The sequence below is a fragment of the Pieris napi genome, chromosome 20 (genome assembly GCF_905475465.1).
Source record: "Pieris napi chromosome 20, ilPieNapi1.2, whole genome shotgun sequence".
Lineage (NCBI taxonomy): Eukaryota > Metazoa > Arthropoda > Insecta > Lepidoptera > Pieridae > Pieris > Pieris napi.
The window spans coordinates 1,097,507-1,117,359 of NC_062253.1; the positions used below are offsets into that span (position 1 = coordinate 1,097,507).

Genomic DNA, 19,853 nt, shown 5'->3' on the forward strand with positions numbered 1-19,853 from the left:
TACCAATTTTATAGTACGATATGTCTTTAGCTTCAGTTTCGGCGATTACCTCTTAATCAGCGCAAAAGCTGTCCAGCAAGAATTCTCTAATCTCTTGAGGTCCGAGAACAGAAAAGGTTGCTGGGGACCAAATCCTTACAAAAAAAAAATACGATTGAACAACTTCGAATACTGCTCAACTTCTGAAAACATGAAATACTTTTATTGCGCATACGCATATATATTAAAATAAAAAATTGTGATAATAATGCTAACTTATATATACAGGTGGCGATAGAAAAAGGTTCCGCTGTGACAGTAGTGGACAACTCCGGCAGAAGCCGTTGGCGCGTGCGCCTGGGAGGGGCGGGCACCGAGGTACAACTGCCTGGTGCTGTCGTGGCTCTTCCACCTCCGTGCCAGGAAGCCATCGATTCTGCCAGTCGACTGAGGAATGCTTATGATAGGGTAAGATACAATTCTGTTGTATAATTCCAATGGGCTGTAATATGACTCGAAATGTCGCGTCATATTAAAGTATTTGAATCTAATATATAAAATTCTTCTGTCACGGGGTGCGTAATCGAACTCCTCCGAAACGGCTCGACCGATTCTCATGAAATTTTGTGTGCTTATTGGGTATGTCTGAGACTCGGACAACATCTATTTTTCATCCCCCTAAATGTTAAGGGTAGTCCACCCCTAAATGTATTTTTTTTATTCTTAAATATTTTTTTCTGTTTTAATTTTTTTATGATACAGCATTAAAAAATACATACAACCCCTAACTTTCACCCCTCTACGATCAACCCTTATTTTTTTATTATACATGATATACATGGCAAAACGACGTTTGCCCGGTCAGCTAGTATTAATATATATTCTTAGAGAAGTTTGAGAGACCACTATGTGGAACCAGCTGCCCACTGAAGTACTTCCGAACCATTTCAACTTAGGGTCCTTCAAGAAAAGTGCGTACCAATTCTTATAAGGCCGGCAACGCACTCGCGAGCCTTCTGGTCTTTAGGGCCACTTAGCATCAGATGAGCCTTCTGCCCGGTTTCCTCCTAATACATAAAGAAAGAGTTCAGCGTCCTGACTACCTCACCTGATTTTTTTCCATTCGGGCTTGGACACGACGGAAGAGTGTAAATCAATTTTAGATTGATTTGTTTTTTAAATTAAATACTCTTCTGATTGTAGGAATGTTATATTTAATGCTCCACTTCGGTATTTTAACCAACCCAGAAAGTACCACTTAAATAAGATTAAAGCTTATTCTAGACTGGATAAAACTGAGTCGTTCGCCTCAATTTTATACCTTAGACTAAAGTACTACTTGGCCAGGAAAAATTAATTTCTGAGTACTGTATTTTACTAAGTAAAAGAACGGTGTTATCTACGCAAATATAAATGCAATTAAACAAATATTATTTGACCTAGTATGACTCAGTGCAAATGAGCGATTAAGCATCTTTCAATATTGTTTATATTTTATATTATAGTGCTATCGGTATTTTGTTCTTCGGTATTCATTGAAACCGACAATTAATATTGTACCAAGTGTGGACCAGTATTGTTTTTTTTTTAATACATTTGTGTTTACTAAGACATCTTGGAACACACACGCTTAACTTAAGACTAATAAGTAATTTGAAGTATAACCTAGTTTACTAAAAAGGATATTTAACATAAAAAAGTGTCCAATAACACTTTGTCCCAGCTCTTCCAAAACAAACTATAGTTAATTTCATAACAATTTTTTTTTCTATCACAATTCTAACTGTTTCCAATACGCGTGTGTGTGGAAGGATGTGAGTGAGTGTTTAAGTGTTATGTGTAACATGTCTCAGGAGCATCCAACTCAGTGTGTTAAGAAGAATATAAGCAATATCTTAGCTGTAAATTATTCTTTACATTTTTAATTTAATTAAATAAGCGGATTAATATCTATCCGCTCACCGTCCACAATCTCCAAATATATTCTTTAAGGAATTTCTAACAATATTACCGTAACTCTACTACTTATGGCGAACAAGAGGCCACCTAAACCACAGACGAAATCACTGACGATTATCAAACGATATGTTTACTTGCAAATTCAAGAAAGATTGCTATACCGTTTTCGATATTGGTATTGTAAAAACCGGTAAATTCCCTACTATACTCAGTCATGTGTTTGTATGTATCCAGGAATGTATGTTTTGTGTTTTCAATTTTGTTTTTCTGTGTGTTAAAGGTGATACAATTATGGCAGAGGAAGCAGTTACGGATGAGACAGAATATGATCTTCGCGACCATCAAGGTTGTTAAAGGATGGGACTTCCCACAAGTAAGTGAAGAATTATAATAAAAATAAATCGTTTATTTGCGATGAAAGTGATATATTAAGATTTATTAATTATGAAAAAATATTTTAAAAATATTTATTAAAAATCGCTTATGAAAAGTTGCATACTTTTTTGAATTGAATTATTATCACTTAATTATCATTATTTTGTACATAAATAGGAGTTTATTAAAAATTACATTGTTTTAGATAAATGAACATAATATATTTGCACTCGTCAATTCAAATATTTTTTTAACTTAAATTATACGGATTGATTACAAGTAACATCGTGCTTTTAACAACTTAAGATGCGTCACAGGCCAAACACTTAGATCGATCTTGCCTCTCTATCGCTTGTTCTGCGCTCTCGCTTTATTTCTGCATCAATTCAAAGAACTATAGCTTTAGCTGACAATCTTAATATATATAAATTACGTGTCACGTTGTTTGTCCGCTATGGACTCCTAAACTACCGAACCGATATCAATCAAATTTGCACACCGTGAGTAGTTTGATCCAACTTAAAAGATAGGATAGCTTACATCTCAATGTATACGCGCAATGTAATTTTATTGCAATAATTTGTTTATTATTTGACACAATTCTAACAGATGGCGCTGTGTTAAAAGTACTAACGTTTCACATAAGCTACAATTTAATGGCATAACCACCAAAGAGCATGGAGGTCCCCATGACTGGTGATCTCTTACTGTTTCCCTTGAATAGTTTACTACTATGTAGTGTAACAAAAACCTTAGCTACAGCAACGCTTGGCCGAGTCTACTAGTCAAATATATATTTTTTTAATCACATTAAAATGTCTCCCAAGTTCGTGGCCATGGGCGCTGAGCAGCGTCAAGCAATCCGTCGCGCATTAAACGAAGACGCCGAGAAGCTGTTGGCTGAGGGTGACCCAGCTGATCCCCAGTTAAGAAGACTGAGGCGGGAGATTGATGAAGTGAACCGCTTGTTTGACGAGTTTGAACGACGAGCGAGGGCTGAAGGTAAGTCTCATTCAGAAAAGATAAAATATTATTGTTTTTTTATTCCCATTATCCAAGCCAAGGAAAATTTAATATGTAATTGAGTTACCAATAGAGCAGTGTTTGCCTAGAGGGTTCAGCGTGTGTTTCATCCCTGTGGTCGTAGGTTCAATCCCCGGCTTTGCACCAATGGTCTTTCTTTCTATGTGCGCATTTAACATTCGCTCGAACGGTAAAGGAAAATATCGTGAGTAAATCTACATAATCATATACATAACAGGCGAATTTAACGTAAACCCCATAAAACATGGCTACGCAAGCGCAATATTAAATAACAAAATAAAATGTTTTAGAATTTTTCTCATGAGCAAGTTTCTAACGTAACCACGATTCCCAAAAACAATTAATTAACCAATTGGTTCAAACAATTATTTCATTTATTTCACAATTGTTCTGAAGGCTTTTATTACAAGTTATTTAATGAGTTCCACAAGATCAATTTTCTTCTGTCTTTATTCTAAAACTAAACATCAGTCCCGGCTTCGCATGGCTGGTTTAATTTTATTAAATATGTAATAGTTAGGAATATGGTATTGTTAGATATTGATGTCTTTTATAAAACTGTAGTAAATCACTTTGCTCTATTTTTTACGTTTTACCTATATCTAATTAAAAAAAAAACTAAAACATTCATCAACAATTATGTAGGATAATATTGAAAGAATTTTTAAAATCGGTCCAGTTTTGGAGCCTAATAAACAATCAAACTCTTTACGATATATGTATAGTGTATTTTTGTTACAATTGCAAAGTAAATAACACTCTTTTGTTTAACGCGTTAAAAATTATGTCAAAAAATAAGTCCAAGGTCTTAAAAAGCTGGCATCCTATATGAGCCTAAAATTGTGTCTATGGGCGACGTATATAGTCAATCTAAATTTTATAATCATTTTTGTATGAAAAAATTGAACGGGAATATCCGTGGTGCCCATAAAAATGTATTCTTCCAGTTGTCAAACTCAACCTTGCATACTTGTTATGGGTACTTTTAACTTGTCCCTAGTACTTCCTGGATGTGGTCCAGGTCTATACGACGAGGCCTACCCAACCCGATCGCACCATCATCATCCGTTCATGGCCAAACCACCTAAGCATTCCTTTTCGTATCCTTGTTACGTCTTATTTTAAACCAGATTAGATACTATACAATAAACTTGAGTTTTTAAAAAAATATACTTAGGGATTTTTTAAAGAAAGAAATTATTTTATTAAATAACTGAATTTTGATTGAGTAAAGATTTAAAATATAGGTCACAATATATTCAAGAACTAGATATAAAGCCTTAACGCTATAATTTATTATTATTTACAATGTGTCACGATATATATGCCAATTAAACAAGTTAAATTTAGTTCGTCCCGATAGTAAATTATCAAGCCAATTAAGATCTGTTCACAAGTTCAAGGGGAGTGACCGATGCGATCATACATACATGAAAAATTATTTATTTCGTTCTCCTACAGCTTACATAAATAATATATAACAACAAACAATTATACCTTCAAGAAAAGAGTGTACCAATTCCTAAAAGGCATATAAAAAAAAATTCAAACATTTCTTATTGTTACGGGTATGTACCAAGTTTTTGACATGTACTAAGATTTTGTCGTTTTCACTTGATCTTTTAGTTAATGTTTTAAAATATTTCGTAGATACAATTTATGGAAGATTAGATTTTTGCTATATATTTGCCGCCTTGTTGCTGCACAGAGATCCTGTGTTATTTTAATCCTATCATAGAACACTAATCCCACCTATAACGCGATTTCCCAACTTTAACGCGGAGATTTCTCTAGTTATATTTCTATAGTGTGAAACTTATGATAATTTGTCAAGCCCATAATGAGTATTGCGTACATTAGCACCTGTTTAATTGTGTTGTTATAAAATTAAACTAAATATGTTATATTAAATTCGTGTTCCTAGTTTTTTAATTGTTCTAAAATATGGGATTTTACATTACTGTAACTATATTTTGTATTGACTGGTCTGATTTGGAAAGGAGCATTCTAAATCGGGCCAAACAAACAAAAATTGTATTAGTGTTGCCGTATAAAATTAGAAAAAAGACATAAATGTCTGTCAACCATTATCTACCACAACATCGTTAAAAAGAAAATGTTTCCTGTACACGTGAAGTATTAAAAATAACCCATTGATGTATCATGACTGCGTGTGCGCATCCTACGGGACGATTGTCACTCACAATTAGTACGTCGCGGTGCGTTGCGAGAAAAGTGTTTCTCTTGAGGATTTAAAAACTTGTTAAAAATATTTAATCAGTTTTCTAAAATTTTGTATTTACTAAGCTATAATAATTAGACCTTAAATTAATACATATTATTAAATTAGAAATCATTGTTTATGTTTGAGTCTTATCAACAATAACGAAAAAGTAAGGTTTAGTAATTTAAAAAAAAAATAAGCATAATAAATAATTATTAAAGTCAGAATAGTTGAAGATTCTAAATCTATTTTGGATAAATCTTTCTGCCAAACGTAACAATGAAAGTGGGAAGTTTTGTGAGTAAACAGTGAATAAAACGTTACATTTTGAACCTTATATCAAAGTAATAAAAGCAGAATGAAGAAGATAAAACGAATATTTTCTTTTGGGAAAGGTGGTGAGTAGTTTCTAGATTTATTGTTAGAGTATCCTAGCTGCTATCTATCTCAACTTATTAACTGAAATACAAGCAAGAAAACATCGTAAGGAAACACGCCTTGGACCCAAGAAGTCGACGGCGTGTGTCAGACACAGTGATCACCTACTTGCCTATTAGATTAACAATGTAACAGATTCAGAAATCTGAGGCTTAAAAAGATTGTAGAGCCACTGATTTATTTATTTTATAAGCTAAGACTAAGTTTGGCACGTTAGTATTTTCCTTTTAGTGTCTAGTGTGTTAGTGTGTTCCCCTTAATAAAGACTGTAGGTAGTGTTATTGGAAGCTTTCTTATGTTAAATATCATTTTTAGTGAATTAGGATTATCCTTATCACCTCGACGTCCGTCGATCCACAACTGAGCGTTTTTAAAGCAGTTTTTGCCGCGCACCACCACTATGTGGAACCAGCTGCCCACTGAAGTATTTTAGAACCAATTTGACTTATCCTTCAAGAAAAGAGCGTACCAATTCTTGAAGCAACGCAACGCACTTGCGAACCTTCTGGCAATGTGAGTGTCGATTGGCGGGGGTATCACTTACCATCAGATGAGCTTTCTGCCCGTTTGCCCCCTGTTATATAAAAAAAATATGATATCAATGCACAGTAAATACGGAAAGATATTCCTTGCGTGTCCTATGTACTTGACCCCATAATAGCGCTTACGTCAGGGGACATCTTGTGATAGTAATCTCGTCTAATGGCAATAGGAATAGACCATTTGTCTATTAATACGCAATGTCACATGTCAAATGAGTTCATGGTGAAAATTTTGCTTGCAACTTCGTATAGGGCAGGAGGCTCACCTAATGTTTATTGATAACGCCGCCCTAAATGCCAGGGGGCTTAAGAGTTCTTTGCCGGCCTTTTAAGAATTGATACGTTCCTTTCTTGACCAACTGAATTATATTGTAGTCGAAATTAGTATACAGCTTGTCGTATATATGATGACAGTGCTTAAACATTTCTGAAAAGCTGCTAACCATTTTAATGGATAAGGGCAATCAAAACCTTAAATTTTATAGTATTACTTGCGAAAGCGAAATACGTATACAATAGACTACTGTTTTTGAAGTGAAACTTCTTTAGGCGCATGAGGGTAATTTTTTACGGATATGTCACGAAGATGTGCAGCGTTTTAGTCGAAGAAAATGGAGAGAGCGATTGAGACCGATTGAGAGAGAGTGAGAAGAGCGAATTACGTTATAGAAATTCTATTTTTAAAATTAAAATTTCGTAAAGAGAATTTATGAAATATTAGTATTTTATATTTTATGCAAAATATTTTTTTGCAATTTCAAATAACGAAGTGTAAATTAAAATGCCACGTGTTTTTATTATCGATTAAATTCATTAAATTCCTAACACATCTTCCTTTTTCCTTCCATCTAAGTCTCGGAAATCTTAAGTTTTAGATTTGAATAAATATGAACAAGAATTAAATATTAGTTTGCTAAAGAAGTTTCATTTCTGACATGTGTACTTTGTACGCAGGCACTTTTTTTTTACACACAACGGACCTAATGAGAGTCTAAGGAAGGAAACTGAGTCCATAACCATTATTCGACTACTGCTTCCAGCGATTTAAAAATTTAAGTTACCCACCAGTCATTAATAAAATATATTTTCCTTGAAGTCATTGTTCACGAAATCTGGAGTCATCGTCCCGTTATCCGTAAATAATTTATTTATGTCGGTCACTTACCCCTTTCCAGATTTATAAACTTACGTATACCAACGTTATAATAATTATTTTGAGTCATCCTTTACATCAAAGGCAAGTACCATACTTTTAAAACGTTATAAGATATTTCGTAAGAAATATTTCAATAAAAATATATGTTGTTTAGGTTCAGAGAAACAATTAGTGTTACGATTTGAATTAGCAAAAACCTTGTTACTAATGAAATATACCTGGATGATATGATCGAGGCAGACAAGACAGTCCAGTCAAATCTATGGCTTCTAAAATTATGTGGGAGACACATACAGAAGTATGTATCCGAGCGTGGTAGCGCCACTTCTTTAACTCCTGAGCCTTCATGCAAGCAACCAGGGAGGATGTCTCTGATCCGTAGACACATATAGCTAAAACAGCAATGAGCAAACTGAGCAGAATATGGAAGAATAGAAACATGTCGAATATCTAAAAGCAGGCTCGTCAGAAGTTCAGTATTTTCCATATTTTTCCACGGGAATCGTGGCCCCGTGAAGCGGATCGAAAAATAATACAAGCATTCGAAATGTGGAGGAGGAGAAGAATATTGTGGAGTTATTGGTTCCTTTTGCCAGAAGAGAACTGGATAGTTTCGACAAATTTGTAGAAGGGAGGTCAGGAGAAGTCGGGTTCGATGTCCTACCCCAGTAAATACGGGTCTGACCGAATCAAGACAATTATGGATCTCAACATCCGTAAAGCCCGGGGACAAGTGGAAGATAGAACAGCGTGGTAGTCGACGTATCGGTTGGGGCTTTTCGAGTCAGGCACGACCTTCAGTAATGGAGATTACGAAGTAGCATCCGTGGCCCTTCACCTAACAGTGTATCTAAAGGCTATAATTGGCTTAATTGGTTCCCAAATATCCACCCACCATCTATTTAAGGAATATTTCATCTGATGTCATTTGCTCAATTCAACGGCCTTGTCACTACCGGTGTCTCAATTTCGTATTTGTAAGCGCTTGTGGGAGTACTACAGTGTAGTGAGAATGGTATGCAAAATACTTGTTTTTATATTAGAAATTTTTGTTCACTCTTGTGTGAGGGGTCTTAATAAAACATTATAATACGTTTTAGGTTACCTATATCTTGACTTAGTTTATTAATTAATGGGTCAGATATTTACATACCGAAATAAGGTATTTGGTATTTATGTAACTCGGGAACTAGTCATGTACAAGATTATAGTGTCGATTTATTTTTTATTTTTTTTATTACATCACACACAATGCTACACAGTATATGTTACAAGCTATCTTTTATATTACAATTTTGGTAAATATAAATGTTACTAAAAATTAAAATATAAAAAATACATATAAAATATAATAAATATATGAGTATTTTTTTAATTAAAAAAGGTCAACAATCGCACGTATATTTTACAAAATTTATTTGACATATAGATCTTCTAAGAGATGGTTAATATAGGGACAAAACAGATTTCTACGAACCCTAACACGCAAACTCAAGTAAAGCTAAGATTAATTCTCGTGTTAGATAGAGTTCATATCCACTGCATACGTAACTGAACAGATCCAAGCGTTCAATATAAATCTAAAATAAACGGCGCCATGGTCTCGCAAGTTAGTCACTGCACTTTTTTACTCTGTACGCGTCAGAATTGTTTTGCTGAAACACAAGTTAGTGTTTAATACGAGATGAAACGGATAGTGTATAGAGAGAGAACGCTCCGGAGACGTTGGACCGAGTATCGATTGTCAGGTTTGTCTATGTCTAGAATGTGACCTTGTTTTTATCTGTATTTTTTGTTTTGTTTTGAATTTCGAATTGCAACGTTATTGGTTACATATTACGCTGTTGTTAATTTATTTTATATAACTAAATGCGATTGTTGGTTGTATTATTAGTCTCTAGGTGTGTCCCTTTAGTTAATTTAAATGAATAAAAATTACTACAAGTAAATTGTTTATATTCGTTTGGTCTCGAAAGGCTAGCTGTCTCTGGCCATCTTTGTTCGTAATGAGAATTAATTAAATGATTAATTTAAAAGAAAGCATTGTTAAATGCCTATCTCATACCTAATTCGCTGTTTTGCTAGTATTTTTTTATTATTATTTTTTGCTTAACAATAAGCAAAAAATTCTTGTATTTTTTGTAACATTTGTGTTTAACAAAATTGCAATATATTTTAGAAAAGATAGCTTGTAACATATACTTTAGATATAGCATTATGTGCGATGTGGTGAACTTCAATAAATAAATCGGTATTATAACCAGTTATTACCAACGTAGTTATTATAATACACCAATTTATAGAAGGAGCTACCTAGGATCAAAGGGGCTGAGTCCTGATCAATACTTGTAGCTTACGTCATAAGTAACGATCTAGCTTTTAAACTTACAGACGTACTGAGACGTTCTTTATCTATCACCATTGGGAAAGGATTTAAATTAGATAATATAAAGGTATATTTAGGTAATCAGAGAGAGCACTTGCCCGCACACGAGGACTATCTCTGTGTCGTGCACCAGTCTCTTCCTTTTGACATGTGATGTTGTTTAAGATTGTTATTGAATGTATGAGAAAGAGGAAAAAAAGATGAAAGGGCCTCATGGCAATATATTTATTAAAATACTGAATTATTAAAAATAATATCGAACCATTCTATATCTGGTTCTTAAGAGCGGGCACAAACCAGAATCACTCATCGTAGATTTGATTTTATCTAAGTAAGTATGTGATGCTTGAAAAACACATTACAATATAAATTCTTCGATACCAAAAGAACAGAAAGTCACCTCTAACTTTTGTCTAATATCGTTTTTATTTAAATTATGGCATGTGTTATGGAGACAAAAATTATTTGAATTACAGCACATTAGTTTGGCCGAGAGCTGTTACTAGTGATTTTATTAAATATTACGATTTATTTAAGTAAAAAGCATTTGGCGTTTACTTAATTTTTGTTCCGCGAAACACTGTATCGTCCATCTCAACGAACTTTAGACATACGTTTGTTTCCTAATCACTAGAGCGGGCGGAGGGAAACGCGCGGGTGAAATCACGATTTTTTGCTAGCCTAATGCACGCTCTTAATGGGAAGAAACAACTTCTTTAGTAAACAATGATTATAATGCGTTATTCGCAATAGTGTCTAGTGTCTTGATTTTTATCAACTGTTGGACGACTAATTCACTGATTTTTTAAATCAATCGATACAGACCGTACACCAAAAAGACACAATTTTGCTGATTTGAACCTGGAACCGAACCGTTTATTGTCATTAACCACTAATCAATAGTAGCAATGTTGTGTAAAAGAAATATCTTGCCTTTGCAGAAGATTCAAAGAATGCAGCCCGAATATTCACCGAGCAGTCCTCGAACCTCCTGGAGCGTTTGGAAGTGTACGAGCGTCAGCTACACGAGAGAATCGCTTCACATATACCCAGAGATCTGGATTCTCTGGAACACCTGGTGCTGCAGCATAAGGATTGGGAGACCAGTCTCCTCGCACTATCGTCCGATGTGGAAGAGGTGCAGATTACGTTTAGAGGTGAGAATGTCATAATTAAGAATTTATTTTATTTAAAAAAGTTATATGTGCGCTAACTCGAACGGTGAAGTAAAACATCGTGAGGAAACTGACTTGCCTTGACAAAATAGTTAAAAAATCTATTTTAATTTAAAAAGACATCTTAAAATTTTAGAAAACGAAGGCTGATATTTGTCGGTTAATAGCGATCAGCCGTTGGTGTCCAATACCTGTTGTTGTATTATTGTATATTTTAACACGTGTTAACGTATAGGTATTGCTCTGAAAACACCGGCCATGAAGAAGAACCTCGACAAAGTAATGGGCAAATGGAATGACATGCAATCGAAGAGTCAACTGTTCGTCGAAAGGTATCTACTTAATAATTCCTTAATCTTAAGGGCTAATAAAAAAAAGCTTTTTTAGAGAATTGTTATTAAATTTTAGATTTTTTTTTAAACATTTAAATTTACAATAAATACACACAATTGCTCATAGCATCATATTTGTTATCTAATAGTCAAAATTTGAATGTTTGACAGATGAAACATAAAATAGTAAATTAAAAGTAGGAATATTATGAATATGGTTGTAACAGAAACTATATGTTTTTTTGTAAGAACAATTGAGAGTGATATTTCTAAATATGTATCTGATGCATAGAAAATTGTTTGTATTTACAACCTTAGTTATTCCAAATATTTTACCCAATTATATACAATATGTTCTTGTTCTGAATGTATTTTTAGTCGTAAAAAACTCAAAAACGACTTGACGTATTGAAGGATTGGTTTTTTATTTCTTCCTTGAAATCTGAGGAATGTTTTTATGAAGAGAAAAATTTAGAAAAAATATTTAAATAGTTTTATTTAGTCCGGAAAAGCGACCAGTCTCTATGGAGTTGTAACAAATGTTCCATACATGTATGTAGCTACTAAAAAGGCTGGCAAAAAAATCGTATTTAGGCGGAAGGAAATTCGCTACTATCTCTCTCTTTAATCTGCAGCTCATGGTCAGCAACGAAGCATCTCAAAATCCAAAATTCAAAAATCCTTTAATCATATAGGTAACACAATGTACACTTATAATCGTCGAAAAAAAAATGTATTTTAAATGCTTCTAACTTTACTTCGATTCTGGAGCGGACTATCTGTTTCCACCGGTTTCTTTCCAGCGCCTCTCTTATGACAGTGTACAGTTTTGAGGACGATGAGTCTTTCACTTGATCGGTCCATCTGGTTGGTGAACGGCCTCGTGATCTTTTGCCTTCTGTGCCAACCACGATCAGTTTCTCCAAGTTATCATCGCATCTGCGCATTGTATATTAACTATACTATATCTAAATATATTTCTTTACAGATTGAAGTTTGTCGAAATTGTGGTGAACAGTATGGAGGAGAATAATCAAACGATATCCGAATTCGAAATCAAATTGGCGCAATTCAACGACTTGCCCAACGATGTCGAATTACTTAAAGATGTAAGTTATTTTTTTGTTGTAAATAGGACGCAAACGGGCGGGGCGTGGGACGTGGCTCACCTGATGTTAAGTGATACCGCCGCTCATGGATAATTACATGCCCAGAAGCCTCGCAAGTGCGTTGCCGGCCTTTCAAGACGCTCTTTTCTTGGACCCTAATGTTAAATAGTTCATCAATTCAATATAAATAAGAAGAAAAAAATACTCTGAAGCCCAGACCTAAAAGGTTGAGGCGCCACTGATTTACTTATATTAATGTGTCGACAACGGGGCAATAATTTTATTGAAAATACATATTTAATGGTGCAGGAAAAAATCTATACAATTATTGGCTTTAATTCCCATTTTTCTGTCTACAGATGCACGAGGACCTGCTTCGTATGCAAGTAGCAGTCAGCAAGCAGCAAACCCAGGTGGACCAGATGAACGATGATGCGGAGAACTGCCGTCGCCTGGTGGAGAGCTCCAGGGCGTCACTACCACACTCCTCACTTCCGAGATCTGGAAAACACATTGACCTGGAACGCCTCGATAAGGAGATCACGCAGCTGAACAACCGTTGGAACAATGTTTGCACTCAGCTGGCGGAGAGGTGAGATATGAAAAATATCTTTAAGTTTTTTTTGTATGGAAATCGATGTTGCCAAAAACGTACATACAAACAATGTATAGTATTGGTTCGCACCATTTCTTAAAAGGCCGCTAACGCACTCGCGAGCCCTCTTGCATTTAGTGTCCATGAGACGGTAGGTATTTCCGAACCAATTCCACTTATTGTCCTTCAATTAGCGTTCCGATTCTGCAAAGGCCGTCAACGGACTCGCGAGCCCTTTGGCATTTAGAGTGTCCACGCGCGGTTGTTATTTCCCAACCAATTCCACTTGTTGTCCTTCAATTAGAGTACCAATTCGTAAAAGGCCGACAACGCACTCGCGAGCGCTATGGCATTTAGAGTGTCCATGTGCGGTAGGTACTTCCGAACTAATTCGACTTAGGTCCCTTCAATACGTACCAATTCTTAAAGGGCTGACAACGCACTCGGGAGCCCTTTGGCATTGAGTGGCCATGGCTGACTGTATTACTTAACAACAGATGAGATTCCTGAACGTTTACCCCCTGCTATATATAAAAAAAAAACCTCTCTTTACCACCCCGATGCAAGTCAAATTAGGTTAAATCAAATAATATTTTGTTATTATAAGTTCTTATATTAAACAGATTGCGTAGCTGTGAAGCAGCGTACCAACTGCTCCGCAACTTCAACGCTGGCTTCGAGAAGGAGGCAGAATGGATTGACGACTCCTTCAGCAAGCTGCAAGCACAGCCTCCCATTGAGATACGGCCCAAGGAACAGTTTGAGCCAACCAGGGTAAGTACTATATAGCTAAGAAGAGTCCTTTGTTTTCAGCGCCATCTGTGATTGACATTTGTTTCAGTTTATGTTTAAGGTATCATAAATTGTATTCCCAATAAATTAGGAGTATCAAGGTTTCCGTGGTCGGGACGGTTTCAGGAGCATATTACTTCCCAGTTACATTAGTAATACATACAGTGTAAACTCTATATAACGACACTGAAGGGACTTTGCATTTTATGGCGTTATATAGTGCTGTCGTTAAATGGAGAGAAGATTCCGACTTATTAGTCATGGTCAACAGCAGTCTACACGTGCAAGCAATTCCAATTTTTAACAAAAGATCAAATTTCTTAGAAAGTTCCTTGCCCACATGCAAGTTTATTGCGGGCTAGGATAATAAGCCGACAAAAGAACGTACACAGCTGTGCAGTTTTTACTAATTTTAGCAACATAAAAAGTACTTTATTACTCCATGTTGTCGTTATTGAGAGTGGGTGTAATGCTATGTAAAGAGTATCGTTGTATGGAAGATAAGCTAAAACAACCAAAGCCTATTGATTTAGACGCTTTAGAGATATCATCAAATCGAGGGACGTTACATGGAGTTTACACTGTATTTATGTAGCATATCTCATGGAGAACAATATAAAATTTTAAATAGATTTATCCTGAATTGGTGTCTAACAACTAATTTATTACAAGTGTTGCACTTTGCATGATATATGCACAAATAACTTAAACATGGGATGTCTTGTGGTTATTTTGCAGACATTACTCACGAACGTTGTGGAGCGGACGCCAAAGATTGAGAAGGTTAACGTAGATGGGGGCAGATTCATTCGAGAGGCCAAGGTAAATATGGAGCCTCTAATTGGCATATCTCTGACGTTGACACTTGACAGCTGACAGCTGTCATTCACGTTACGGCATAATCTGTTTCCATATTCGTTTGTGGAATATAGCTGACAGTTGACAGCTGTCATTCACGTTACGGCATAATCTGTTTCCAAATTTTTTTGTGATATATTAGGTTTTGTCTTTTCTATAGGTTTGTTACTAGAATACTAAAATACAACGGTATTTTAGTTTTTGAGAGATTGTGAAAGGTTTTTAGACGAAATCGTCCAGCTATCCCTTTTGTCCTGGATATTTTGGTGTTGTCTCTGCGGTTGTGGGCTGACTAAATAACGCTTGCTTTGCTTTATTCAACTAACATTAATCCTTTGAATGCGGGATGTGTGTATTGTATTGTGTATGGCTTTCCTCAAATCCTTACAAAGTTACTACAAGTTACTATAGTAACTATTACATTCATTAAAAAAATATTTGTCAGTTTAAGCAAGTACAAAGTTAAAAAAATAATGTATTTTTTTTTTATATTGGTCAAATTCTAATATTATATTATATTAAGTCTTTTAAAAGTATGAGAATATAAAAAATATATATGCGATCGGAAAAAACAAGAAACATATTGGGGTGTGTTTCCCGTCCATATTTATATTATTGTAATTATTTCGTTTGCACACCATTTCTCGAAGCACTTGCTATTTCCATTAAAACTATATAATCAATGGCTCTATATGACTGCCTATTATATTTGTATGACAACCAAATCAATCTGTCTGGAAATTGAAAATTCAGATCATGTTCACAAATTGAATAGAACTATTTTAGTAAGGGCAATGAACTCTAGCGATCATTTTTGTTAAATATATATTATTGGGTTTTACTATATGCTGCGATTCAGCCTTAGCAGGTGTTGGTAGCTCGAAAATGGTTGAATCTTTGAAGTTTTAAGATTAAAAAAAACGTGGCTTGCACGCTGGGTGTCGCACGCTTAGAAAATGTTTCTTAGCATGTTCCTAGACTACCTAGCTGGACCTATAAATTGGCCATTGTCTTCCTTGTATGGGTGAGACTAAAATGAACGATGAATATATGTGTGGTGACGCCTGTCTGGTCGATTTAAAATTAAGTGTGAAAGGCGTGTGAATCTTAACAAACACAGGTTGCTTTTAAATAGACTGTGCTAGCAAAATGTCAAAAGCATTTAATCATTGACAGCATCGATTAAAAGCAGTCTGCTTACTAACAAGACGTAACTTAACCCTAACTCGCTTAGATCCATACGTCAAGATGCCAACGATACGTCGAATGGCTTTGCGAAGAAATACATCCGTCGCTTGACGTAAAGCAACTGAAACGTCAAGCTGACATCGACATGGCGGAGCGGCTCAGGAGCAGAGGTCGTAAAGAGCTGGCTGGTGCGGAAAGTACCTCGGGAGCGGATGCTGTAGCGAGGGAGTTGGATGAATTGAACGGGAAGCATCAGAGATTGTTGGACATGTTGTATGAAAGATTGAGACGTATTGCGGCGGCTAATCCAGGCGATATTGTCACGTTGGTAAGTGTATTTATGTTTGATTTATCATGGAATATTGAAGCCCTTAGCCAGGAATCTTTTAATAGCACTTCCAATAATATTTAGAAACAGTTAGCCCGTTGTTCCACAACTGAGCGTTGTAAGTCACTTTCTACCGCGCACCACCACTGTGGAACCAGCTGCCCACTGAAGTATTTCCATAGCAAATTGACTTAGGGTCCTTTAAGAAAAGAGCGGACCAATTCCTTAAAAGGCCGGCAGCGCTCGCGAGCCCTCTCGCATTCAGAGTGTCTATGGGCGGCGTAATCACTAAACATTAGGTAAGCCAGTTTGCCCACTATTGCTTAAAAGGAATGCTTTTAAATGGGTGTGGTCGTTTGTAGTGAAAAGTAATTGACTATTTAGTATTTAGTCAATTATTGAAATTGTGATAGGTTTTAGATCTGTTAAGAACATATAATACAATATCATATGACAGACTTTTTGTAACGTGTGGGTAATAAGGAGCAGTGTTGTCCTAGACTCTCATCCCTGAGGTCGTAGGTTTGATCCCCGGTCGTAGGTGTGCACAAAAGGACTTGCTATATGCGCATTTAACATTCGCTCGAACGGTGAAGGAAAACATCGTGAGAAAATCCTATACCCAAAAAATCGATATGAGTCAGGCACAGGAAGCTGATCGCCTACTTGCCTATTACATTGACAAATAATCATGAAACAGATTCAGAAATCTGAGGCCCAAACCTAAAAAAGGTTGTAGGGCCACTGATTTATTTATTTATGTAGATGATCTGCGTACTAAACCAAAACAATAACTAACTGTTAAAGCGGTAATTAAATTATAAACGAATCTTAAATATAAGTGCTACATTTGATTATAATTAACGTAACTGCTAGCGAAGTATAGAATATAATTTCCATATTTACCTATTTCTCACTGATGACATCACCACGGACCTCGGGTGACGTTGTTTATTCACCGATTTGAATTTAATATTAACGGCTGACATTCTTGTGTCAAGGTTTTTAAGGCAATTAGTCTTTCTAGGACAAAAGTGGTCATGCCTCTGGGATTAAAAAATATATTCGTAGTAGGCTAATAATTTCGTAAATACAAAGTGTGTTCGTGTTTTTAATAATCCGTATTTATATCAAAAATAATAAAAATCTTTGGCTAATTCACACTTTGATCTGTCAAAATTCTATAATAGACACATATTGTCCTGTGATTTGACTTTGACGGTGAGATAGAGATGTCAATGACAGGTGATTTAGGTAAATTAGAGTGTAAAATACAAATGCGCATCATAAAAAGAATATATCCGAAACAATTCGACTCAGGGTCTTCAAGAAAAGAGCGTACCAATTCCTATAAGGCCGGCAAAGCAATTGCGAGTCTTCTGGCAATGTAAGTGTCCTTGGGTATCACTTAACATCAGGTAAGCCTGTTGCCCGTTTGCCTTCTGTAACATTAAAAAAAAAAACAAAAGAATATCATTTCTCTAAGACCTAAAGGATAACTTAGTCATTCCTCCTACGCGAACTAAGATTACATAGGACTATAAGCGAATCCACTTCCTTCTAAGGTGACACCCACGATTCATCAATGCGTAGGAATAAACACGATATTATTGCTTGACTTGTTTTGTTTGCAATAAAATTATTACTATGAAGTCATACTTATTACTATAAAAATTTCCCCAAGTGTATTTGGAATTAAATTAACCAAGTTTACGATAGTAAAGTTAAATCGGATAAAGAAATGAATATTTCCTTAGTAGGAATTGTATTACAGAACAAGTTCAGACTCTGACCTACTTCCAGAACTGGTTGCAGATTTCTATTGCAAGAAAAATACTCGCTATTCCTGTCTGAAACAATGTCTATAACTTCGCTAGCTATCATTCTAAAAATAAATTAAACAGTGGCGCTACAACCTGTTTAGGTGTGGGCCTCAGATTTCTGTATCTGTTTCATGATTTGTCAATCTAAAAGGCAAGTAGGTGATCAAACCCTGGTTCCTCACGATGTTTTCCTTCACCGTTCAAGCGTTTAAATGCGCACATAGACTGAAAGTCCATTGATGCACAGCATTCTTGATTGGCGATTATTTTTTTTAAAGATATAAACAATTTAATCTATAAAAAAAACCCTCTTAGGTCTACTACGAATGTCTATTGTTGTTAAACCTATTTCGTCACCTCTGGCTGAAGCCCAACAAATGACGTAATTACACGCGCTCTATCAATCGCGACTTCGCGGTTTTTTAGTACGGCGCTAACGACTTCACACACATGACGTTCGCGCCAATCCGCGATTCGAATTTCGAACGAAACGAGCAAATAGATGTTTGAGTGCCAGTGTTAACAAAAAGGTTTTGTGAAAGTTTTTAGTGCTTTGTCTGTGGATTTTCGGATTAACCTTTTTCAAATTTTTTATGAAGTTAGGACCGTTATTGCGCATAAATAAATAATAATAATTTCGAGTATCGATATTTCTAAGTCTTCGCGATTAAAAAATATAATAAAGCTTTAATCGTCAATAGTGTTATCTCGCTAATAAATAGTTAATATTATCGATATTTATCATTGCACTCATAACCTTGAAGATATGGTGTGCAATTTGTTTTAAGAAATAAATATAGCGTTTAAAAACGGTTTTAATTGGACAACGTGTAAACTAATGATGAACTTAAAGTATTTACAAAATATAACCTTTCTAGTAGATAATAAAAATTGTATATAACATTCATACAATTTAATTCATAAATTAAAAATGAACGGGGACATAAAGTAGTAAATTTATTAAAGGACAGATGAAATAAATACATAAATGTAACTGAAACCGGTCTTCACAGTTATTGTGACCACACGAAATTCATTGAAGCGAAATGGTTTTATTTGTGTCATGGTAGCTGATCGGTGTAAAATGACAAACAAAAATAAAAATATTCGTAAGCTTGGATTTTAAAAAACAATCGAAATCCAACAAAAAATCCTGACGCCTGGTGTATATAAGCGAAATTTGACCATTTAAGCAGCGGTTGAACATTCGTGCCCTCCACAAAGGTGGGTGTATCACTTAACATCAGATGGGATTGTGGTAAAACGTCGGTCCAGTTCTGTAATAAAAAAAGTGCGTCCAAAATACACATGTCAGAAGGGAAACTTCTTTGTAAATTAATTATTACTAAGGTAAAAGCCCCAATAGATGATCATTTACCAGTATATGATCACTCCATGTATTTGTATATCTATATTCACACTCTTTACATACTGTATACATGCTAATGATAATATCAATAAATAAAAAATCTGCGTTTACTGCACAAGACGTTATGCGACAGAATTGCCATCTAAAGTTCTAATATGTAACTACTAAACGAATACATCAA

General features: G+C 35.2%; 1 protein-coding gene across 18 annotated transcripts in view; it reads left to right on the top strand.

Annotated features, from left to right (window-relative positions):
- The window catches only part of LOC125059885 (dystonin), a 243,672-nt gene that overhangs the window by 147,329 nt on the left and 76,490 nt on the right, over positions 1 to 19,853 (top strand). For 13 of the 18 annotated variants that reach the window (XM_047664555.1, XM_047664554.1, XM_047664558.1 and 10 more), the window contains 10 exons: positions 268 to 447; positions 2,219 to 2,311; positions 3,141 to 3,315; positions 11,045 to 11,260; positions 11,514 to 11,610; positions 12,599 to 12,719; positions 13,079 to 13,311; positions 13,938 to 14,088; positions 14,845 to 14,928; positions 16,199 to 16,480. In XM_047664555.1, coding sequence (XP_047520511.1) covers positions 268 to 447; positions 2,219 to 2,311; positions 3,141 to 3,315; positions 11,045 to 11,260; positions 11,514 to 11,610; positions 12,599 to 12,719; positions 13,079 to 13,311; positions 13,938 to 14,088; positions 14,845 to 14,928; positions 16,199 to 16,480 — 1,632 coding nt within the window. Of the gene's footprint in view, positions 1 to 267; positions 448 to 2,218; positions 2,312 to 3,140; positions 3,316 to 5,924; positions 5,980 to 11,044; positions 11,261 to 11,513; positions 11,611 to 12,598; positions 12,720 to 13,078; positions 13,312 to 13,937; positions 14,089 to 14,844; positions 14,929 to 16,198; positions 16,481 to 19,853 lie in introns of those variants that run through there. The other 5 variants (XM_047664562.1, XM_047664565.1, XM_047664560.1 and 2 more) reach the window with 3 other exon arrangements.